At 40.5% G+C, this 24,205-nt stretch overlaps 6 protein-coding genes across 7 annotated transcripts in view; 1 reads left to right on the top strand and 5 right to left on the bottom strand.

Moving 5' to 3' along the window:
• The window catches only part of LOC119554148 (four and a half LIM domains protein 2), a 62,303-nt gene extending 54,949 nt beyond the window's left edge, over nt 1-7,354 (bottom strand). Inside the window, exon 1 of the mRNA XM_037864929.1 lies at nt 7,127-7,354. Coding sequence (XP_037720857.1) covers nt 7,127-7,207 — 81 coding nt within the window. The 5' untranslated portion in view covers nt 7,208-7,354. The remainder of the gene's footprint in view (nt 1-7,126) is intronic.
• A 2,829-nt stretch (nt 7,355-10,183) lies between these two features.
• Nucleotides 10,184-11,986, bottom strand: LOC119554149 (coiled-coil domain-containing protein 22 homolog). The gene has a single exon (XM_037864937.1). It carries the CDS (start codon nt 11,901-11,903, stop codon nt 10,242-10,244), a length of 1,662 nt encoding a protein of 553 aa, XP_037720865.1. The 5' UTR covers nt 11,904-11,986; the 3' UTR covers nt 10,184-10,241.
• Nucleotides 11,987-12,768: 782 nt separating this feature from the next.
• Nucleotides 12,769-24,182, top strand: LOC119554151 (opsin Rh4). Its single transcript, XM_037864939.1, has 2 exons — nt 12,769-13,360; nt 23,474-24,182. The coding sequence occupies exons 1-2, from the start codon at nt 12,769-12,771 to the stop codon at nt 24,019-24,021; spliced, it is 1,140 nt and encodes a 379-aa protein (XP_037720867.1). The 3' UTR covers nt 24,022-24,182.
• Nucleotides 13,563-14,917, bottom strand: LOC119554154 (probable protein S-acyltransferase 16). The gene is made up of 3 exons (XM_037864943.1): nt 14,383-14,917; nt 14,176-14,273; nt 13,563-14,120 (listed from the first exon to the last, which is right to left on the bottom strand). The coding sequence occupies exons 1-3, from the start codon at nt 14,725-14,727 to the stop codon at nt 13,688-13,690; spliced, it is 876 nt and encodes a 291-aa protein (XP_037720871.1). The 5' UTR covers nt 14,728-14,917; the 3' UTR covers nt 13,563-13,687.
• On the bottom strand, nt 15,346-16,748 carry LOC119554152 (probable E3 ubiquitin-protein ligase sinah). The gene has a single exon (XM_037864940.1). It carries the CDS (start codon nt 16,527-16,529, stop codon nt 15,465-15,467), a length of 1,065 nt encoding a protein of 354 aa, XP_037720868.1. The 5' UTR covers nt 16,530-16,748; the 3' UTR covers nt 15,346-15,464.
• On the bottom strand, nt 16,928-22,579 carry LOC119554153 (E3 ubiquitin-protein ligase sina). Of its 2 annotated transcripts, XM_037864942.1 has the most exons (3): nt 22,268-22,579; nt 21,789-22,081; nt 16,928-19,477 (listed from the first exon to the last, which is right to left on the bottom strand). In XM_037864942.1, the coding sequence occupies exon 3, from the start codon at nt 19,348-19,350 to the stop codon at nt 18,400-18,402; it is 951 nt and encodes a 316-aa protein (XP_037720870.1). In that variant the 5' UTR covers nt 19,351-19,477; nt 21,789-22,081; nt 22,268-22,579; the 3' UTR covers nt 16,928-18,399. The 2 variants fall into 2 exon arrangements, with proteins under 2 accessions (XP_037720870.1, XP_037720869.1); XM_037864941.1 differs by having other exon boundaries at nt 21,789-22,579.
• Nucleotides 24,183-24,205: the final 23 nt, after the last annotated feature.

Raw genomic sequence — 24,205 nt, forward strand, 5'->3', positions numbered from 1 at the left:
AGTGGGCTAGCGAGTTTTTACAGTTATAGAGCACACACAGCTGCTCCAATCCAATGCCTACCTATCTTAGCCACTTAAGCAATGGGGGCTCGGGGATTTGGGGAGGGTGTTTTCCCCTGGCGTCAACAGAAACAACAAGCGCACACGGGAAAAACTTTGAAGATTTCCTGAATATATCAACAAATAAGACTAACAACGAATATTATATTTCCTTAGATCATTAAGATATTTCGTTGATCTGATTCTCAAAATATTATTCATAGTATAATCATAACATTCATTCATTAGATCAATAAGATAATTCGATGATCTGATTCTCAAAATATTATTCTTAGTGTATTCATAAAAGTTTGTGATCAGAATGATCAGCAGATCATAATATTTTTAAAAGTTCAGGATTACTATACGATTTTATTAACTACCATTAAATATGGATAATATTGTTATCTAGTGCCTAACATTAATACAATTTTTCCCAGTGCTGTAAACGTGACCGGTTGCCGGCAGGCAATGTACAACAACAAGAGCAAAAACAAGAGACCGCGACTCAAGAAACGGCCTGGAGATGAAAAGAGGAAGAAAAATAGACCATCAACACGAGTGCGAGTACGAGTATGAGTACACGGTCCATCCAATACTTACATGCGATACCTAACATTCAAACACACATATGAGCCCCGCTTGAATGCCACCACATACAAGACATACAGATGTGATCACAAAAATGGGATTGTAGTTTAGTTTTCTTAAGGTCTAATATTGGCATCCGAAAAATAGTTTAAGGAATATATGCGGTATACGATAAATTTCCATCTTCTTAGTTTACCAAGAGACCTAAACAATAAAGTTTCTGAATAGAGGAAAAACGTTTGATCATTCGCAAAGCGCTAGCTGAGAAAAAACAGATCCTAGGCAGCTGTTTTTTATTCAGAAAAGGGATTTAGATAAGCTGTAGGTGAGCTCTGGTTATAGACAGCGATTTTTTAATTAAAAATAATACTAAAGCTCTCAAGCAGAATAATGTCTTTTGATATTTATATAAATTCTTTTGTCTTAATATTTACTTTAGTCTTAACAGAGTTTAAACATGATATTAAATGCTTATTTATGGTATAATTTAATTAAACTGTGTACATACTCGAGAATATTAAAAATAGTCTGAAAAATATGTTATTCTTGGGAATTGTGTGCTATTAATGTGACCCCGCCTGTGGCTATACATAAATAGGTGCCAAGTGGAGGCACACATGACGCGGGCTTTGCAAAACTCTATGTTGGACGGTGTTTTGGGAGGGGGTTTTCCGGGGTGGGGGCAGGTGCTACGGCCTCATGACTGTTTTATTTGAAATTTTTTGGAGAAAGGCCACATGGTTACACGAAGACGGCGAATAGGCCGAAACAGCGACTGCAGTGGCATTTTTTTGGGGGGCGGGGAGGACTTTTGGCCAGTGCCAAATGCTAAACGATGACGTAGAGCTTTATTTCCGAACAACGATGCCGGCGAAGAAGGTTTACTTAACTCAATTATTCGAGCATAAAACAATAAAGAGAACCCGTTTCGCCTTCATTGTTATCTATGGAACGTGTCTTGAGCAGCTTAAATCCTTAATAAATGTATGCAAATGTTTTACTCTTGAATTCCTATACCCTGTGCTGTTCACAAAAGAAACTTTATAATATTAGTACTCCCTTGATTTATGTAGATTTCTAGAAAACAAAATCGTAATTTGTTTCTATTTCATATCTTTTAGACTTTCTTTACTTTTTTTAAAGCACTTCCTGCCATACGCTCTCCTAATTAAGTTTTTAAAGTCGGAAGGGCAAACAAAGCATCGGCCATATAAATAAAAACCCCTTGCCTTGGGAGATTTCACTTTAATTGAAGGGGCTCAATTCCCGATCGGCGTGTTTTGTCCGCGATGACGTCACTCGGCTCAAAGCCAACAAAAATATTGACTTTAAGCTTAAGATTCGTTGACGAGATTTGAAGGGTAATGCCGGCTTCGTTTCGCCGTCTCTAACCAATTTATAAATTCAAAACGCACAAACTGGATTTCTCGCGGGGTGTGAAATGTTGACTGGTGCGAATGATTAGCAAAAATTAAAGCTAAACAAGCTGACAAAAAAATATCTGCTAAATACATCTAATGCAAATTGGGGTTACCGCAGTTCAAAGCCGAAAAGAGAATCAGCAAGAGATCACACAGCCAAAGCCATTAACCATTTAAGCAATTTGAATAAAACGCCAGTAGTTAAGCCAAAATTTCTGTCGAAAGTATATTTGAATGGAAAAAGGTCTAAAAATAGGCGAAACGAGCCGAGCGTAAACTTTTTGTGTTAATAACATTTTCGCCAGCTGTTCCAAAATAAACGAATTAAAGTCCAAATCAATTAAATTAATAATAACAAAATGAAATGTGCGACAAAGGCCGACACGCCTAGGCTCCCCGAAAAATGATGAAGACAAACAGAAGGCGGTAGGAAAATCCGGGAGGTGGATGGCTATGAAGATGGTGTGATACCACCACCTCCTGGCAGATGGAGAGCGTAGAATCACCCGAAAAAGCGATAGCGTGCCGGTATTCCATTGCGCAAACACCGCCATGTGATATGACAGGGCCACCTGGCCATCCCACAGCCCAGCCCAGCCCTGTCCATGCCACCCCGATTTTGGAAAGGTGTGCAAGATGATATTCCACGCCCAAACCCAGTAAACTCCCCCATTTACCGCTCACTCCACGAAACTACAAGTTTGGACACAGCAATAGCATTATATGATCTTCTATATATAAATATTTTTTTATTTTATTCTTATCTGAATTCAGAATAGTATTCAAGATAGTTTTAAGATTAAGAACTTTAATAGATTAAAATAGCTGGAGTTCAGTTATTCCCGCATTCCTTTCATAGTTCCCATTATGAAAAGTATTTTAATCTTTATTTTGGTAATATTTTTAAAATATCCCTTTATATGCTTATAAAATAATAGGTATAATATATAATTGAATTTAACAATCCAATTTTTATAATATTTGAAGTAAAAGTTACTAATTTGAAAAATATTTAGATTGGGATTAAAAAATATGACTCTAAATATAATTTATTTTGATTAAGTTACTAATATAATAAATTTATATTTTGGGATATAAAAAGATATGTAAGTAGCACTTAACTTTTTATCTGTAATGCTCGTCTTCTATAAAAGACCTCTTCAGTGCTGTTTTTGTAACCTCCGCTGTATGTAGAACTAACACGCCCCTGGGAAATATAACAAAGGCACGCAACAATCTGCGGAAGGGACAAAACGGACACCGGAATATGACCGATGATGGGGGTCTGGGTGGGCGCCAAAACAACCATCCCCAGCCGAAATTCAAAAATGTGATATAAGGCGCGACTTAGAGCTCCATAATTTGAAGCCATTTGGCCGCAAATTGGCAGGCAATGAAAACTAATAATGCAATTAAAAACGTTGACAAAGTTGTCAACTGTCAAATGCCAGCAACTATAGTTGCCGGTTGCCAGTTGCCAGTTACCAGTTGGCAAATGTCGATTGACTGTCAAGCGTTGGTCGTAGCTCAGCAAGTGCAAGGTTGTTTTTTAAAACGCAAATAATGCCGAGCGTAGCGTCTCCAAATGCAAATACACACCATAGCAAACCCGCTTATATGCACATATGTACTTAGTATATGGCTCGGCATTTGGAAAGCCGCAGAGCGATTGCTTCGGGTTTCAAAGTGTCAAAATAAAAAGAACGGAACATAAAACTGGGGGATAATGTTGAGAGATGCGAGGTCCGCCATCCGTAAAACGAAGCTCAACATGAAGTTTGGAATGGTTTTATTTTAAAGTTATTTTTTATAGCTCAGAAATCCCTTTAAAACTTTCCTATAACAGTACTTCTTTAACCATTTAAGTTTAAGCTTACTACATTTATAGTAAATATTTATATCTTGATATAGATTTTCTCCTTCAATATAGTTAGTAATCTTATCTAAAGTATCCTCTTGTTGTTCAATCTGTGCAAACCAAAAAGCCACAAACTAATCTTGTTTATTGACATGTTTAGATATCGATCATTAGTTTGACAGCTATATGATATTGCATTGGTAATTCTATACCGATACGAGAATTTTTTAGACAATAAAAATAAAAGCCTATCCCAATATTTTTTATACATTCTGAATAAGTTTTCCATGGAACACCAAGTTGAGATATATATCTTTAAAAAAGCAGACTCAGCTACTGAAAACAATCTTTGAGGTTTTAACTTAATCATGATGACTCAGTTCTAGTTTTTGTTCCTCCGCAAACAGGAAAACCAAAGCAATTGGTTAAGAAATTAACTGGCCACTATAAAGATTGCAATCAAACAAAACAATTATAATAAAAGATTCGCCACCTTCTGAAGCAATTAAGGCAGAGTATGAACGATATAGGATTTCTTTGAATTAATTAACATGTCTGAAGAGTTTTTTTTTGGAGTGTACGGAAATGGAAAGTCAGCTGCAACAAAGTCTGCGACACACAAAGAATAAGAACATCCGAAAAGGAAGACAAGGAGGGCGATGATGATGCACCACCAGATGAGTCAGAACCGTTCTGGAAATCCAAAAAAAATATATATCAAAGGGCCAGTTTTCCAGTTAATAATATGATTATGCTTGGGCCCTACTTATTTTTTGGGATGAGTCAGAACAAAGGCGAAAATAACAGGCTCTATGAGAAATATGGAATCCCTTAAGTTAACCAGAATGAAAAACATATATTTCTTAAGTCCCTAGCAGACTTTTCCAGCTAATGAGATGAATATGCTGGCTCTACTTAATATATATCAAAGGGTAAGTTTTCCAGTTAATAATATGATTATGTTGGGCCGTATATATTTTTTGCGATGAGTCAGAATAGAAGTGAAAATACTAGGCTCTATAAAAAATGGGGAACCCTCTAGTTAAACCATAATAGAACACCTCTATCTCTTAAGTCCCTAGCAGACTTTACCAGCTAATGAAATGATTATGCTGGCTCAACTTAATATAATTATGGGACGGCTTATTAATGGAGCCCGGTTTCGGATGGAGAATCTCGTGGGTTCGGTGGTCTGTGAGTGATGATCTCATCGATTGCATCAGATTTCGCACGGCATGTCGTTTTATGTGGCCCGCAATTTTTGTTCCCATTTTCGCTACCCCTTTTTTGTGTGTGTTTTAATGTGCAAAAGACATATGCAGAATATTCAAAATTAGCTGTTAGCACGCCAACAGGCAGCGCTATCAAAACTTCAATGCGAAACAGCGCTTTTAAGGCGAGCCAACGAAAAAATAAATGTTTCATGGTCAATGCCATGAAATCGGTTGCATTGGCCGCTTGACTGACAATCGTTGACAGGCCAGATATAAAGTCGGATAATATATATAAGAGGCCCCCAGACACAGGTACCCTCGCAAAGTTTGGTGAAAAAAATTGACTGCGTGTGCAGCAAATTGATTGATCTACACCAAAGTTGTTGCCGACCGTGGCGAATCAATTGACAAAAAAGTCAGAGAAAGACACAAACAAGATACAGATTGAAACCCTCTTAATTTGCCTCATTTCCCTGCCCCTCGTTTGACATCTCCATTGAAAAGGTTCAAAACATTCTTGGGCGTTGCCTGGCGACAGCTTTTGTGCGATCCCCATACAGGCCATAAATAATGCGATTTACATATGAATTTGTAACTGTTCCACATCTATTAGTATTTCAATTTATCACGCTGACTAATGATCTTCTAAATCCAGTTTTAGCATTCGCCTTTCGCCAGTAATGAGGCTTCCCCACTTCAGCATTGACCTCTCGTTGAGCCTGAATTTTGAATTTGAAATTGTTATGGCAGCAAGTGTTTTTATTTTGCCTGTTTTCTTTTGAATTCAAGTGGTTCGAGTGACGTCAGCCGGAATGAGTACGAATCGGAGAATTTCTAAAAGCAAAATTCGAAATTATCTTAAGCAGCCTGAGAAATACTAAAGTCATCTTCCAGAATTTTAAGTAGCTTTGTTTGGGGTAGTAATTAAATTTGACAAATATTTTCTTAGAACTTTGGTTTGATTAGAGCAATTGAACAAATATTAAATCTCTTTTAAAAGATAAGTTTAAGGGGCCAGTTCCCAAAGCATTTCTTTCATACAAATTATAGCTTGAATTCCCCTTCAAAACGTATACATTTCTTATAAGAATAATAATAAAGTTATTTGCTTCATTTGAGATTTATCTCTTTAAACAATTTATTGGCATGAAATTAGGATGAGTAATGCCCCGAAAATGATTGTATTTTTATTTATGTTAAGAATATTAAGCAAAATATTATCAAAACGTTGGAATAGTAAGCGAGTTATACGCATCCTAAACGATTGAGTACTTTTAAGCACTAAATTTAACTTTTTAAAATATTTATAATTATTAAACCCAAAATTATTAATAATATGAGATAAATAACTAGGCCCATCTCCAATTTCAAAATGAGTTATATCATTTATGACTTATGTATTAAACTTTGAGGCTGACTTCCTAATTCCATTCTGCATTAGCTTAGCAAACACAAACAATCGTATCTCTGCACTGGCTGGGAACAGCGATTATGGCTTGCCAAACGATATCTTATCAATGAATTTTCAGAACGTTACGTAGGCCAGGGCCATAATTCGATTCGATTAGTCAGAGCCAAGAATAAAAACAGATCGAGACGGAAACAAATCGAGGCAGCGGTGAGATGGAGTAACGGAAATCAGAACATATAGATCTCAGGTGGAACGATTACCATAGTGGGGTCCCGAGAAGACCGCGATGACAGCGATATTTATTTGGTCGAAACATTGATGATGTGGATAATATATACACAGATCGAGTACATATATATTTTATTGAACAGTGAACAAACAAACAAGCAAATAGGAAAAGACTCTAAGGCAAAAGGCAAAAGGCCAAATTGTTTATGTATTTTCCCGCCTCGACGGCAACGCAACACATTTGGGGTCGATTAATGGAAACACAGGAAGTTTGGCCAATAGCCGGGGGCTGTTAAATCGAATGGGGGATATATATATAGTATATACCTATATCTGCTGCAAGTTCTGGACAGCATTCACTTACTTTCTCAGCAAACTCCTCCCGCGGACGACGCGAAATCGTCGGTGTGGCACTCATGAGTTCCTTGGTCGGCGATGGTGTCATTATAGCAATTATATTATCGTTTATGAATTGCACTTGCGGCTATTTAGTTATTCTAGTTACAAAAACCCACTTGGGACCTCGCTTCGTATTGCTTTCGGTTACACTTTATTTTCTGTATTTTTCTTGGCTTTTTTACTTTTTTACTTGTGATATTGGATGGATGGTTGGTTGGTTCGCGTGCTGCGGAGTAAATTAAATTTATAACAACATTTTATCAGTCGGCGAATTCGCTGGCATTTTCTGCTTTGGTCTATAAGCAAATTATTACGTAGCCTTTGAAAAATGTCGCTATAGCGTGAAACTGTTTTTGCCACTTCACTTTGCTTTTGTTTTGGCCTTTTATTAATTGCCGGTTTGGGGCGTTGATGTTTACACAGTGGACAGCGGTTGGGGTCAAATATTGAAATTTGAAATGCGTTTATGGGTTTTCAAAATGAGTTAGGGAATATATTTTGCATAGATTTATGTGATTTAAAAATGAGAAATGCTTAAAACTTCAAAGAAAAGCTTTCATCATATTTGTTCCACTCTTATTGGAATTTAAAATGTCCAAGTTGTTAAAAAACATATTTTGCATAGATTTATGTGATTAGAAATAGTAAAACATTCAAAACTTCAAGAAAAAACATTCATTTTATTTTTTCAATTCTAATTGGAATTTAAAGTGTCCAATTTGTTTGATTACAAATATTCCTAGGTATTTTTAAAACCTTTTTGTTCAACAAATCAACTATAAAAACGTAAGTCATATGTGCTACCAACCGGATGGCTGTAAAGCGGTTTACTTTAATTGAAATTTATTAGATATTTATGATAAGCAAAGTCGCTAGACTTAAAATGGTAACAAAGCCTGCGGGGGTGTTTTTAAGCCGGTATTCACTGTATTGGTAATCTATTTCCAATTGGAGTAAATTAAAAAAAAAACACTAATGAGTCTGTAAGTTGCGATCATATGCAAAGAATGTTGTCATTAGGCTATTTTTAGAGGGCTACGTCACTAGCAACAAAAAAAAACAAAAAAGGTGAACCGGAACGCTATTAAAGAATGTGGTTGTTGTTGCTGCTGCCTAGAACGTTGATTGACCCCGAATATGAGGCAGAAGAAGAAGAAGCAAAGCCGGCCGGCCAATTAATTGAGTTTTCTACCTTTTCACTGCTAATTTTCCTCAGTTTACCTTCCTTATTCCAATTCGACCTTCAGGTTAGTGCAATTCTAATTGGAATTCAATTTCAGTGCGAACGGAGGGAAAGAAGAAGAAGAAGCAACAGTTTGTTGAAGGAGTCGCACGCACACACACACATGCACATTTAAGCGCGGCTCACACGCACACCGGTTAAACTTGTTATCGGCCGCATGCAAGAACCCAAAAACTACAACAACAACAGCTAAGAAGAAAACCCTAGGCCAAAAACAAGTTCTGGGATAGCAGCGGCTACAACAACAACAACTACACTCAAGTGTTTAATTTGAAACACGCATTTTTGTTGCCATTTTGTGGTATGTAATTCAACCGGCAGTTAAAAGCAATGCACTAAATACACTTAACACTGTAACGCACACTCACTCACTCGCTGCCGCGCAAATTAAAAACAAATGAAAGTAAATCAACGTAAAAACGAAACGAACGCGATCCGCGACGCGCTTTAAGCTTCGGCTTTTTTCAAAACACAAAAACTTTGCGGCTGTTGGCCAGTGTGAACGCAGCTGGCCATATGGAAAAATACCTAATCCCTAATAAAATACCAATAGCCAATTTTCCATTTGCCAATAAAGCGCCCTCTGGATTTCATCAAAGAAACATTTGCAACAATTGATCTAGTAAAGACACAAACCATATTTTAAAATTTCTCAGAAATTAAAAGAATCAAGCGTTGCCACTGGCAAATTAAGAGAATCTTCAATCATGAAGAGGAAGAACACATGGCGCCTTGATTCAAAAATATTGCATTTTTGTATAGGAACAGAGAAGAACGAGAATGGATAATATAAAAAATAGAAGGATAAAAGGGGGAGAAGGTCGCAACAATTTTAAAAAGATAAATGGAAAATATGACCCCGCAAAACAGGACCCTATCATAGGCAATTTGAAATAGTTAAGGACACCTAATTAATCAATACGCAATTAAGTTGTTCATCTAGTTAATCTAGTTCTAGCTGCTTGTCCTTCTTCCATTCCCCCACTTCACTTCAAAATCAGTCATGAAAATGTGTGTAAAATTTTGACCCTTGTTTAAGACAATGATTTTAACGTATAATAATAAATAATTAAGCCACAAATTCATAGAGGTATCACTCTTTAAAATCGGGGTCCAATTACTCAAGTTATGAAAGTTAGGAGGGCAGTTTTGGGTTCCCATTCTGAAAATCATTGGAATTACGAAAAAATCGAACATGAAAATGGGTTAAAATTTTGACCCTCTCTTAATAGAAAGATTTTAACGTATAATAATAGATAATTAAAACACAAATTCATAGAGGTATGCCACGTCAAAATCGAGATCCAATTACCCAAGTAATGGAGTCTGGAAGTGCAGTTTTTGGGTTAACGTCTGAAAGCCATTGTAATTACGGAAAAGTACAACATGAAAAAAGGTTAAAAATGTAACCCTCAAATAAAAGATAAATTTTAATGTAAATTATTAGAGAATTCAACTTCGAACTCCTAGATATGTATATCCCACTTAGAAATCGGGATCCAATACCTCATGTTATAAAATCTAGAAGTGCAGTAGAACAACCCCGTTCTCAATCCGGCCCCACTTCCTCTAGTTCCAATATGCCTATTGGGACTCGGAGCTGGACTACAGATGGCGCGGGAGAGATGGCGAAGCATCCGTGGGACGAGAAGAAAGCTTTAAACTAATAAGATTTTTCAACTAGTGATACTCCTAGCCAATCTGAGTACTAGGCTTAACGTGATGAGTCGCAACCCAACCAAGTAAAAACATATAATTTTGACTAATAAAATGAACGCCTGGCGTGCATAGATTCGTTTATTGTGATTGGCACTAGCAAGCAAGTGATTTGGGGTAACTAACTCCCGGGCCTCGGCTGCTCCGCGGCTCTTATTTGGCCCTGGAGCTCCTGGATGTGCTGCTCGAACTTCTGGATGTCGCCGGTGATCTGCTGCAGGCTGGTCAGCACATTCTTCAGCTTCTCCCCATCGATTTGGACCTCTAGTTCGCGGATCTGCTTGGTTACATTTCCCGTCAGCGAGACGCACTCGACCAACTCACTGCAATTGGCATGGAGTTGGGCCAAGAGCTTATATGCCCGCTTCGCATGGAGATCGTGTTTGGCGCTCTGGAAGAGCAGATCGTCTGTGTAGTTGAACTGACGCTGTAACTGGGCACCCACCACATTGAGTTGCTTCTGCAGTTGCCGCGTGTCATCCAGAACCTTGTAGATATCCGCTCGCTGCTTGCGTATATTCCCAATGAACTCGTGTATCCTGCGGGTGTATTCCTTGCGCGGTGCCAGGGACTGACTGGCGTTCCGCAGAGTGGCATTAAGTTCGTTGTGCTGTTGCGTCTTGGCCTTAAGCTCCTGCTCCAGCTGCTCGATGTTGTTGCGAATGCCCTGCACTTCTTGAGCCTCCTTGGCGGTCTTCAGTTTCTCTAGGCTTTCCAGCAGCGGTTTCCTGTAATCCTGCCATTGCTGCGTGAGCGTTTGCCTTTTGCTTTGTGTGGTTTTCAGTAGCGTCTCCAGTTTGATCAGATTCTCCTCCGAATCGGCCAGAACTAGGGAGGTGCGTTCGTGTAGTTTCAGCATGGGTTGAAGGCGAGCTATTTCCTCGCTGGCCTTGGTTTCCCGCTGCTTGAGAGCCGCCACAGATGCAGCATGGCTTTTTCGTTCCGTTAGCAAATTCTCGCATTTAATACGCAACTCCTGGACTTCGTTGCTCAGTTCCTGGAGAGGAGAAACCTCTTCGTCTGCGCCAGCCGGAGATTTAACTGTAGAAATCAAAGGCGTAGCTGGTTCCTCGCTGGCCACAAAGAGTAGCGCCGAATCCGACACCACCTGACCCCATCTGTCCAGCTCGTTCTTGTGCAGCACCGAGGCAATCAGATCCACCTTACTGGAGGCCGTTTGCTGAAAGACATTGGGCGCCTGCTGGTCGAAATACTGCTGCTGCTCCTTGGACCGCTCCTCAGGATTGGCGGATGGAATGTTGAGATTGACGTTTGGTCGGAACTCGATGCCCAGGCTGCTGCAACCGAGGGATTTGCGATTGCCCACGGATCGTGCGAACTGGGGCACCCAGGGCGTCTTTAGTTGTTGGGTGAGCTCCTTCCGGATTTGCCGTTGCAGGAGTTCCCTGTGGCTCAGGGACTTCGTCTTGTTGGCACCATCCTCTGCATTTTGGCGCTCCCGCGGAAGTTGTTCGATGAGGAACATCAGCAATCTCCGCAGCTCCACGGCATTGGGATACAGAAAGGTCTGGTAGCCAATGTCGCCCCTGTAGCCAGTGTCCTTGCATCCCTGGGCCAGGGAACTGGCCACTCCGAAGCGCAGGGCCATCGCCCCACCGGGAAGAGTCCGGGGAAGCTGCAAGTCCGGACGGATCTCCGCCAGACAGCCGGAAACCGCACGCACCACCTGCTCCGGCGTGAATCCGGTTAGCTCCTCCGTCGGCTCGATGGTCGGGTCAACAGCATGCAGCTGGTGCATAATTATCTTGTCCACTTCATCCATGATACGCCTTATTTACCATTTTTTAATTTTTAATGATTAGTTTTTTTTGTGACCTGTTTGTGGCAGTCACCGCGAAACGTCAACAAGTTGGCGATCTGGCAACTCCTGAGTCTTACCTAGGCGATATGGCAGCACCCTTTACATTTAAAATGCGATTCAAACTGTAACTTACAAAATTTATCAAATAACTCGTATAACTTTTATTTAGGTACTTTGTATAGTATACTTTTGAATCGACAACATTACTAGAATTAATATGTCCAATCTAGTTATTATATATTTTGAGATCTTATCTTTGATAAATTATGTTCTTTATTAGGAGTATATTTACATTATACGGTCAAAAACTCTTCATTTAAACTGATGTTCCTTACTTAACTTATATTAAATTATATTAGAATTAAATTTTTATATATATACAGTAGGATGAGTCAAATTGTAAGCGATAAATTGTAATCTAAGGACAATTCTAACCAATATTATTCAAACTATTTATATTATTAAACTGTTTACCTTTAATTTTGGAATAGGAATTTAATTTAACGTTTATATTTTGAAGGGGGCACAATTCGACCCTGACACTTGGTCTTAACGTCATTATTTTTATAGCCAACCCTTTGGCAGTGATTGAGTGAAAATTCGCTGATATTATTTTCTAGCAGACTGGGCAGAAAATCGTCTTTGCGAGCACGCAACCACAAAGTCTAATTGAATTTGCCCAGCACCGCAGAATGCGATATAAAGAGGCATCGCAGCGGTTAAAAACAGTTCAGGCCTGTGGCGCACACAGAGCGAAACGGATACCGGTTAAAGGGGTATCGGTTAGGAAACGGTTCGGTATCGGTTGGGTATCGGGTTAGCCCAAATGGAGCCGCTGTGCAACGCCAGCGAGCCGCCACTGCTGCGACCGGAGGCGCGGACCTCGGGAAATGGGGATCTGCAGTTCCTGGGCTGGAATGTGCCACCGGATCAGATACAATACATTCCGGAGCACTGGCTGACCCAACTGGAGCCGCCCGCCTCCATGCACTACATGCTGGGCGTCTTCTACATATTCCTCTTCTTCGCCTCGACCCTGGGAAACGGCATGGTCATCTGGATCTTCAGCACCTCCAAGTCGCTGAGGACACCATCCAATATGTTTGTGCTTAACCTGGCCGTTTTCGATCTGATCATGTGCTTGAAGGCGCCGATCTTCATCTACAACAGTTTCCATCGGGGATTCGCATTGGGCAACACCTGGTGCCAGATATTCGCCTCCATCGGTTCGTATTCGGGCATCGGAGCTGGGATGACGAACGCGGCCATAGGTTACGATCGTTACAATGTGATCACCAAGCCAATGAACCGGAACATGACCTTCACCAAGGCGGTCATAATGAACATTGTCATCTGGTTGTACTGCACACCGTGGGTTGTCCTGCCGCTAACCCAGTTTTGGGACCGATTTGTGCCAGGTAAGCGTTGCTCTTGTACATTTAAACTTTATATAGTTCTTAAAACAGAGGGAAAAGCAGGTATAGGTATTCCTGACTTTTTTTTCATAAGCTTCTTCGGTTAACATTACAATTTTTAAGTTGTCTTGTAAATATGAAAGCTTCATTAATTACTTTTAGTTATTCAATACAAAGTTTCTATAGGGAAAATTACAATTAAATATTATCCTTTTTTATTTTATTTTAAGCACATACAAATGATCAGTTCTTTCACAATATTTCTGGTGTTCTGCTTTAACTGGAAATAATTTTAGACCTTGTGAATTTTGGGTATGGTGATATTAACCATTAACAAGTGGTAACGCTTGGCTGCTTAGTTTCCCACTGCGTTCCATCGTGAATCAAGGGACTCTTGATGGTGGGCGATATAAAAGTCCAGACTCCTCGACTGCCCATAAAAGTCTTAAAGTTCTCTCGAAAGCCCTTATTGTATCGGAAATCGCTTGGCGTATAGAACGTGGTGTTCAGATATAATGTCGGTACTTGATAGGCCATCATCACGAGGGGAAAAACGAAGGCATATACGTTGAACACCAATATTAAATTGATCCAAACACACATAAGGTCAAATTTTATTGATCCGGCTACAAAGACAGAATGGCTTATGAAAAATAACATATAACGTCTTCGCATTTCCTCATTAACTATAACCAGGAGCAAATGCGTTGCCAAGGACAAAAATGTTCCGATCGTCAAATATACTGTAAACCAGAAGAAGTACCTTAAAGTGTAACATTAATACATTGACTGTACAATGTTATTCCTATGATAGTTACCTGTAATTATTGTGGCCAATGCAAGTGGCTGTAAAAATGCAATGATGGTCCCGCCTCAAAATGCAGCCATTGCACAATCTGCAGTGCCAGGATCTGGGCTGTTTGAAGAAATATATCTATAGATTCTTGGCATAATCAAAAAATACATGCATTAAGGTTTTGTCTGTACTGTGACTGTAGATACAGAAATTAAACCTATTTTATTACCGGAACTAGCATCTGGCAATAGTCACAGTGGTGCCACAGGTGCTCCTCTTCCGGATCAGGAATTTGACGATCCCTGGGCAGAGAAGCCACCGAAGAGTCCGTGCGATAACAGGCTAACATATTTCCCAGAAGATTGTATACAATGAATATGGCCACCAGCCAGGCGAGCTTGTACAACACTCCACCGGTGTCGAAAATCATGGGCACTATAAAGAACATCTCCACCGATAGGAAGAAAGCGGTTCCCACTAAAACGAGGCCCACCGACAAGGGATGAGCGGTCTTGACGAACTGCACCGGATAAATGTCAGCTATATACTTGCAACCAACCATTACAAAGCACATGGTTAAGCCGTAGTATAGGGTATACGATTTGCTACAAGCAAAATTTTTTAATTTCTTCTTGCGTTGAATTTGAATTATATGACAGGCATCGCAGTGCACTAAAGATTTAGTCAGATTGTACTTCACTTTATTGAGCCTCGTTTCTTTTATCTCTTCTCATATCCCTGAGTAATGTAATGAAATTCTTCCCGTTTAAAGTGGTTCTATAAATATCTTTCCTAAAGTCCTACTTCTTCGGAACGTACAAGCAGAACAGACCGTGCTTTCTCATCCTAGTTTAATAAACCATCTCATTCAGTTCCTAAAGAGAGCTTAACAGATTCCCATACCTTTTATCTATCCTTATATCGCTGTGAAATGTAATCAAATTGAATTCTTGACGCTTTAAAAGTGGTACTTGTTGCAATGATAGTGCTTTCTTATCCTAAAAACAGAGGGTTAGTTTCACGAAATATTACAGGAATTGACACTTAATCTATAAATATATCGTAAGATATATGGTCTAAACAAACATTAGTTAGTTATATATTCTGAGGTTGACCCCTTATCATATCTAATACATTTTTCATATATGTACATCTATCTCATTCAACCTTAAAACCGGCTGGTTGGAGTTGACAGGGCCCACTGGGCACATTCAAAATATTTATTGTATAAGCAATTAAATAACAACGTTAACAGCTATTAAACTGAAAGGGCGAGGTCGTATGCTTAGGATGACAAAAGATCCAGCGGGCTCAGTTAGCGATCTCCCTGAGGTCCTCTTGAGCCCTTCTGATGACTACGTTCAGGGCGAGATTGCCGTCCTCCGAGAAGAGTTCGACGGTGGACTTGTTGAGCACCAGGAAGTCGGCGTTGGTGAACGAGACGAAGCTCTCGCGGATCGATCTTGGCTTGGACTGCCAACGCAAGGTGCGATTATTGGCGTCCAGCGAGATGTTGTAGACGAACTCGGCGGCATCCTTCATGGATCCGATCATGCGGCAGGCGGTGAAGTACTGCTGACAGCCCTCGCCCAGATTGATCTTCTCCAGCGAGAGCAGGAAGTGCCGTCCGTGACAGGACTGGACCATTGTCCAGTCCAAGGCGCCCTCCAGATTCACATTGGTGGCCAGGAAGATGATGTCGTTGCCCTCCATGGTGATGACATTCTCGTGGGTGCTGACCAGATGCTGGTACACATCCCTCAGCGGACCCTGCCAGCGGCACTTGTCATCCGGATAGGGGCAGAAGTACGGACGACAATCGCAGTCCGCCTCGTGACTGCTCTTGTCCGCATATGAGAGTTGCGCTCGACAGCCGAAATCCGAGTGCTTGCAGGGAAAGATCAGCTTGGAGGCCACCTTCTCCATGGATAGGCTGCGGATGTTGGTCATGGACACCCGGCAGACGGGACATATGCCCACCTTCTGGCGGCAGCCGGTGCAGATCAAGTGGCCACGGGAGCACTGCATAATCGGTGGCATCATGTAGCAAAAGCAAACGGGGCACTCCAGCAGGGAGAGCAGAAATTCATCCAGAGCCGCCCCCTTTCGTACAGCCAAAGTCCTGGGAGTCTCGGCCGGCGACTGGTCCACCTCAGAGTCATCCTCCCTCGACGGCACCACTTCGCCACCGGCAGACGCATCCCGAGATTCCTGTTTGACCACCACAATGGGCGGAGGAGCAGCTGCCTCCTGCGGCGGCGGCGGTGGAGAGGCCAAGTCGGGAGCCGATCGACGACGAGTCAACATCTCACCACCGGCAGTCCTGGGAACACTGTCGCGATTCGGACGTGGTTTACGCGAGCTCCCGGAAGCCATCTATACCTCGAATAACAATTAACGCGAAATACCGAACTTACTACCTTACACAACCAAAAGGTGAAAATTTCCGATAAATTTTTTTTTTTTGATTTATTATTTTCCTGAACACGTAAATTTCGCTCTGTTTTAAAATCTGTAGAAAATCTGATCTGTATCTGTACCAAAAAATAAAGAATCTGAGAGTACACAAGGTCTGGGCCTACTCGGTATACAAGTATATTACAATAAATTCAATGAAAGACGTTAAAAAAACAGAATGCTTGATAAATATTAAGGATATGCGATAGAATAATAACAAAAGGAGATATTAAGCGACTTAATATATTTCAAAAATTATAATTATCTACATCTAATGACTTACAGCTACCCAGATAAAATTAAATAATTAACGAACATTTTTTTACTTTTACTAATCACGTTTATTTCACTTTTGTAGTTTTGTGTCTGTGTAAGTGATCTCGTATGGTAGTGGCGCGGTAAATCGGCGCATTAAAAGCTAATTACGGTGCAGATGCTTAAAATCATTTATTTTCTTCCGTTTTCGATTGGGAAACGTTGGCCGAAAGAAATCAAAACCAGAAACATGAGCCGGACCGGGGAGATCGTCTAAACTAGGTGGAAATTTAAACATTAACATTGCTTTTTTTTCTCATTTCGGGATGGGCGGGAAAATTGTGGAGGGGAGGGGGCCATTGTCTTTTTAGCATTGCGAAAAAAAAATGATTTTGTTTTCTTTTTTAGTTAGTTTTTGTTAATTTTGTGATGGTTTTGGCATGAACAAAATTGCTGGTCGCATTTGTCGTTTAGGCTGCAACTTTCAAACAACTCTCGAGTTATTACAGATTATTATAGCTATCAAATATTAATTTTCTTTGTTGTCTCTTCGCTTCTGCTGCTGCTACTATTGTTATTGTTATTAGGTTTGTTAATTTCATTAAACTGTTCGTTTTACTTATTACCATTTACAAGTATTGTATAAAATAATTTACATTAACTAAACTAGACTTTGCAGTACATGTTCGAGTGTGATGAGTGACCACTGTATCGCCATTCTTGCCGTTTTCGCATTTCCGCTGTTGTTGTGGTGGTGGTGAGTGGGTCTGTGTTCCTAGTGTTCACTGTAGTGGGTGGTGGTGGGCACGTGGGCACGCGCAGGCAGCTCTGCTCCAGGTGTGTGGCCCTTAATAACTAAATTAAACTAAAGCAGAACCCCACGAACTAACTCCTAACAAAACAGGCAACACCGAAACGTTGAAATATTGTGTGTGCGGTAACTGAAAAATCAAGTCCTAGAACTAGAGTACCAATCGAACCGTTTAGACATACAAACATACAGGTCTTTTTCGATTTTCACATGCGACAAGAGTTACAATGATATTTAAATTCGCGAAAGCTCGACAAACTTATTAAAGAACAGGAAAAACAAATCTACAAATGTTTAACGCGGTTAAAAAGATTTATTGTATTTAACCAATTTATAATGAAACATTACTTCTGGGAATAGGCTAGGAACAGGATATTATCCCATTTTAAATCATAAACACAATGCAACAGTATGTATTTATGCGTAATCTCGACTAAGCACTAACATTTTCGCCCAATTTAAATAACAAAGAAATATCTATCTTGCTGAATGTGAAAATCGAAACAGCCCCGATGTCCATAGATATATATACATATGCATGTAAGTGGCTCCTAGAATAGAGAATCATTTTTATAAAACAACTCTGCAAAACTCTCGCTCACAATCTGACCAAGAGTTGAACGCCTGATGCGAACAGAGGGCTATAAACTATATGTATATATATATATGTACCGAAGAATTAAACACAAAAATATTAAAGAACTCAGCGAATTGACAGTGCGCTTAGACCAGGGATATGGTCACGTTTATGCCCAGGTTGCCATTGTCGGCGAACAGTTGCGCAATCGACGTGTCGAACACCAGGCAGTCCGAGTTGTGGATCGCCGAGGCCACACCCTCGTGGATCGAACGCGGCATGGCCTCCCAGGTGAGTCGTCGTCGATTCCCGTTCAACTCCAGGCGGTACACAAAGTTCTCCGCCTCCTTGCGCGATCCGATCAGCTGAACGATGGCAAAGAACTGCTGGTGGCCGTCGTACTTCTCCTGCTTCTCCAGCACGAGCATGAAATGGTGGCCAAAGCAGGACTGCATCATCACCCAGTCAACGGCGCCGGGCAGGTTTATGTCGGTGGCCAGGAACACGATATCCTCGCCCTGCAGCGTCGTGATGCTCTTGTGCGACATCATCAGATGCTGCATGACTAGGTCCAGCGGGCCCTGCCACTTGCAGCTGGCGCCCGGACATGGACACAGGTAGGGCCGGCACTCGCACGTCTCCTCGTGCTCCGTCTTTTCCGTGTAAACCAGCGAGGCGGAACATCCGTAGCCCGAGTGTTTGCACGGGAATTTGACGTTCGAGGCAACCTTCTCCATAGCCAGATTGCGGATATTCGCCAGCGGGCCGCGGCAGGTGGGGCAGCAGGTGAGCTTGGAGCGGCAGGAGACGCACACCAGGTGCCCGCTGGAGCACTGCAGGATCGGTGGCAGCACATAGTCAAAGCACACGGGGCATTCGAACAGCGAGGTCAGATCGGCGGACATGCCCGCATCACCGCCGCCGGCGGACGACAACGATGAGCTGGACGACGAGGATGTGTTGGCCGAGGACGTGTTGCCGGCACTGGAGGATCCCGTCGAGCTGCTCGTGTTGGTGGGCACTCCCGTGACCCCGGCTCCTGCTGCTGCTGCTGCTGCTGTCGGTTCGCGGCGCTTCGGGTTGATTTTATTGGACATCGGAAGGGCTCTAGCGGCGGCACGAATGTGTCTATAATTGTCCTCGGTCCCTGCAATCCTCGCCAGGTTCAGGTTCGGGTTCTTCGCCCTTCCGGAGCTTCCGGCAACGGCTTTCTTCTGCTTCGGGCTGCAAAAACAAAGCGCAATCAATAGGTTCATGAGTAATGCGGCATATTTAGTCATGGGAAATGTACAATTTATAATTTGGTAGGGTGGTCAGTGATAAGAAACGCCAGGAAAATGATAACTTACAATTCAATAGACATGTTCTCACAAAAAGATATCTATTTAGGGTTAAATTTTAGGTAAACGGTTATTTAGGAATATTTTTTAATGTTGATGTTCACCCTAATAAGATTGACGAATCGCAGCAGCAAAAAACTTAAGAATCGAATGGATTTATAAAATCGAAGAAACTGTTGGATTTCTTTTCGGTTTAAGTTGTGAATAACTTTGATTTACGAAATTTTTATTGAGCTTTTGGTCCACTTGGAGGATATTAGTAATATTTTTCAGGTGAGTTTATAAACTACTCTTTGAAGTTAAAATAAAAGGTTGGGATGAAATTGGAAGACGCAGGTTCGTAAACATTGTTTTTACATTTTTATAAGTAGGTAGGACAATAATGTTGTACTGGGATTATATTATATATTATTAAAAACAAGAAACAATTTAAAAACCAAGTAAGGTAATACCAGCAAATTGCTAAAACTATAACTAATACGGTTGATACTCCACTGTTCGAACTTCGTGCACCTCCATAGAAAAGTCACTGCGATTCATCATGCCCTGACCTTAACCTTGCCGTGGATTAACGATTGTTGCCATTACCGAAAAAGAAAACACACGCATTTGCGTGTATGGGAACTGCATTTAAGCAATTATTTAACGCGGAACGTTTCGAACTAGAGTTGGTGAGTTGGTGGCCAAAAGGCAAAGCCGCGACCCGAGGTCGTCGTCACGTCTCCGGGTGAAACGAGGGCCCGATTCCGATTCCAGTGCAGAGCCCCAGCCCAAAAGCCTCTTGGCGGCACGTGTGGAACGACGCAAATATGTTGGCCATGGCTCTTATCAGGCGGAGCTGACGGAGCCGACGCTGATGGACGGCCATTAGGGACGACGACCCATTGCGGGATTGTGGGCCTGGAAATGGTGGGTCTGGGAATGGTGGGTGTCGTGCTGGTTGCGATGGGTGTGGTTCCATGGTTCTGTCCACAACGGACAGAATGGGCACACATGCATGCATGTGGGGGATGCGGGTGGCGACTACTTCTGCGTTTATGCGATAAGTATCACCAAAATTGTCTATTGTCATTAGCTTGAAAATTTGTGTCTTTTTTATTGGTTCTTTAAGCCAGCCAATAAAATAGAAGTAAAATTTACAATTATTTACATTTTAAAAATTATTGGAAATATTAAACTAAGCGGAATTAAAACCAAAGAGTAACTGATTTTAAAAATGAACTTTGTCATTTTTTTTCAAAGAAACTGGTTTTAATTTTCTTTAAACCAGAGTATTTCAAAGTTTGTGTTTTTATTTACCATCCCCTCCTTTTTGTAGAAAGTGCCAAGTGAATGAATTTCATAATATCATCCCTATAAACGCAAAACTAAATGGCAATCGGACTGGTTTCTAATTTATGATGATTTTTTTTTTACTGAGAAAGCGATTTTTGTAACATTTTGTTCCTTTGGTGACTCTTTTTTGACAACTTTTTGTTTAGGAAGCAATACTTGTGACTATCATTATCTTAAAAAACTAATTTTTTTAACAACCGGTTTCAAACCGTCTTCAAAATGTAGTCATAACTTTTGAATATGGTTATTTAGCTGCCAGAAAGTTATGTTTCATGTGGAACTGAATAATAAGTATGCATATCTTGATTACCATGGAAAATTTCCTGCAATTTCAAAATACATTTTATAGTGCACCCTCCATAACAATTTCATTTTAAAAAAACAACTTAATGACGTAAAGGAAAATGACTCAAACTGCTTATGACGATAATGAATTTCGCAACTCGACACGCATAAACGCAGAATCGTAAACGTAGGACACGCAATGAAAAGTGCGTAACGTAACCGATGCAACGGGGCATTGTGGGTGGCGGGGGGTGGCGTGGCATGGGCAACAACACAGATACTACACAGATACGAGCACACAATCACAATAATTAACAGTTCGTTTACGCTGCGTACCGTTGGAAATATTCATACGGGGTAAAAATGGTAATTGCCACAAAAGTCATAGCCATGAATATAATTAACTTTGTTTCTGCTTTCGATGAGTTGCAAAACGTAAAATAGAAAACCTAAGTTGCGGACCAGAGCGAAATGTTACTATTTTTTTTTTTTGCTGTTTTAAGCCGCCATTAAGTGCGGCTGCAATATGAACAACAACAACTGCAAAATACATAATCGTAGGTATGTAAACTTACATGGCAGGCTGCCTCCAAGAAATTGTGCTGTGGTATTGGTGCCCCGCTGCCTTGGTGTGTATGTACGTGTGAATGTTTTATTTTCTTGTTTTTTATTGTTGTTTTTTTTCTCCTTTTTTATCAGTCAGCCTTTACGGCCATGCACACACACACACACACTTGCATACAGTCGGCATGTGTGTGTGTATATATCCTCGGTGCAAGTTCCGTTTTTTTTTTATATTTTGTTGCTGTTTTTTGTTTTACTACATATATAAATCAATGCAGGTGGTTTTTCCACTGCCACACGCACACTGGGAAAATGGAAAAACTGTTTTGATTGCTTTTCGCCTTTTTGTTCACCTTGCGCCGCACCGAAACTCGAAATTCAGGCGTGAGCTAATTTCATTTGGCTTTTTATCTAATTTTCCTAAAAGCGACCCGCACACACACTCATATATTCGCCTTTTCTTTATTGTTATTTTTGCCTATTTAGCTACCTCTGTGTTGCTGTTGTTGTTGTTGCTGCTGCACGAAAATAAATCATTTGCATTTACACACAACAGCGAACTCAGTTTTTTTTCATGTGTTTCACTTTTTTCTATATTGCGTTCTTTGATCGCCCAGCTCGGCATTTATTGCGTTTATTGCACTTGCACTTGCGCGGTGTGGAAATCAGTCTTTTTCGGCATTCTGCATGTACGTTGGGTGTGATGTCTGCTTCGGGTGGTCAATTAATTAATTTCTACTAGAAACTAAGTTTCTTCTAATGTCCGCGTCGGTTGCAGTAGCGATGGAACCATAGTCGATGTATATCGATACTGGGCAATCGACTACGGAAGTGTGGCAGCATGTTTGACTATCGATTATTCTAGTTGGCAAGAGTTGCCACCTTGTTGAATAAGTTGTAAAATAAATAGGCTAAAAGATATATGAAAAAAGTAATAAAATATATTAAACGCAAATATTTTCAACTGCAATAAATATGATATGAAAACTTTTGGATACCTGCTAAATCAGTTTTCTGATCAATATCTTTTCTTGGAGACAGACACCATTCCAAGTATTGTTAACAAAAATGTTAATGTTTTCTGGAAAATCGAAGTTTTTCCAAAAAAAATTTCATGGAAATGAAATATATTAAAAAACAAATATTTTTAGTATAGTTAATTTGTATTAAAACGCAATAGTTTTTGATAAAAATGCTTAAATCGTGATGCCATCCTTAAATATTTGCAATATCTTTAATTTTTTTCTATAACGTTCTTTTTATTAAACTGATACTGCTATTATTATTATATAAAAGTGCAGATATTATGCGTTAGGATAAGCGATATATTTTTATTGTAAAATTGGGCGGAATTTTCAAACTTAATATAGAATTAATAGAAATTCCTTATAAACAAATTGTTTATTATTTTTGCAGAGGGCTTTTTGCAATATCCTTAGTTTTTGTTTTTCTTTATTAAAATGTTTTGTTTTTCTTTATTAAAATGATACTGTTATTATTATTATCTAAAATAAGTAAAACAGTGCAGATAATATGCGTTAGGATAGCGATATATTTTTATTGTAAGATTGGGCGGGAATTTCAAAATTAATTTAGAAATAAAAGAAAATCCTTACAAACATTTACAGCCAAATAAAACACCCGCCTTTTCAAATTGTAAATTAAACATACAAAAAATTGTTTCTTATTTTTCCAGAGGGCTACCTCACATCCTGCTCCTTCGATTACCTGTCGGATAACTTTGACACCCGCTTGTTTGTGGGCACCATATTCTTCTTCAGCTTCGTGTGCCCCACGCTAATGATCCTGTACTACTACTCGCAGATCGTGGGCCACGTCTTTAGCCACGAGAAGGCACTGCGGGAGCAGGCCAAGAAGATGAACGTGGAGTCGCTGCGTTCCAATGTGGACAAGAGCAAGGAGACGGCGGAGATCCGGATAGCCAAGGCGGCCATCACCATCTGCTTTCTGTTCTTCGTGTCCTGGACGCCGTACGGCGTAATGTCGCTGATCGGCGCCTTCGGGGATAAGAGCCTGCTCACGCCAGGAGCCACGATGATCCCGGCCTGCACCTGCAAGCTGGTGGCGTGCATAGACCCATTCGTCTATGCCATCAGTCACCCCAGATACCGCATGGAGCTGCAGAAGCGCTGCCCCTGGCTGGGCGTCAACGAGAAGTCCGGGGAGATCTCTTCGGCTCAGTCCACCACCACTCAGGAGCAGCAGCAGACCACGGCGGCATAGAACCAAGGATAACTCTACTCTCACACAGCTGACATTGTAATACAAAAGCCTAGGGAAACTATAAAAACTATCGACGATGAGACAACGAACAATTTACGTTATAATTTGTAGTGCAACATTCCTGAGTTTATGATAAATAAATAGTAACTTATGGCAAATAAGTCCTTTTTTATTACTGTGTGGG

Source organism: Drosophila subpulchrella, chromosome 3L, assembly GCF_014743375.2.
Source record: "Drosophila subpulchrella strain 33 F10 #4 breed RU33 chromosome 3L, RU_Dsub_v1.1 Primary Assembly, whole genome shotgun sequence".
NCBI lineage: Eukaryota > Metazoa > Arthropoda > Insecta > Diptera > Drosophilidae > Drosophila > Drosophila subpulchrella.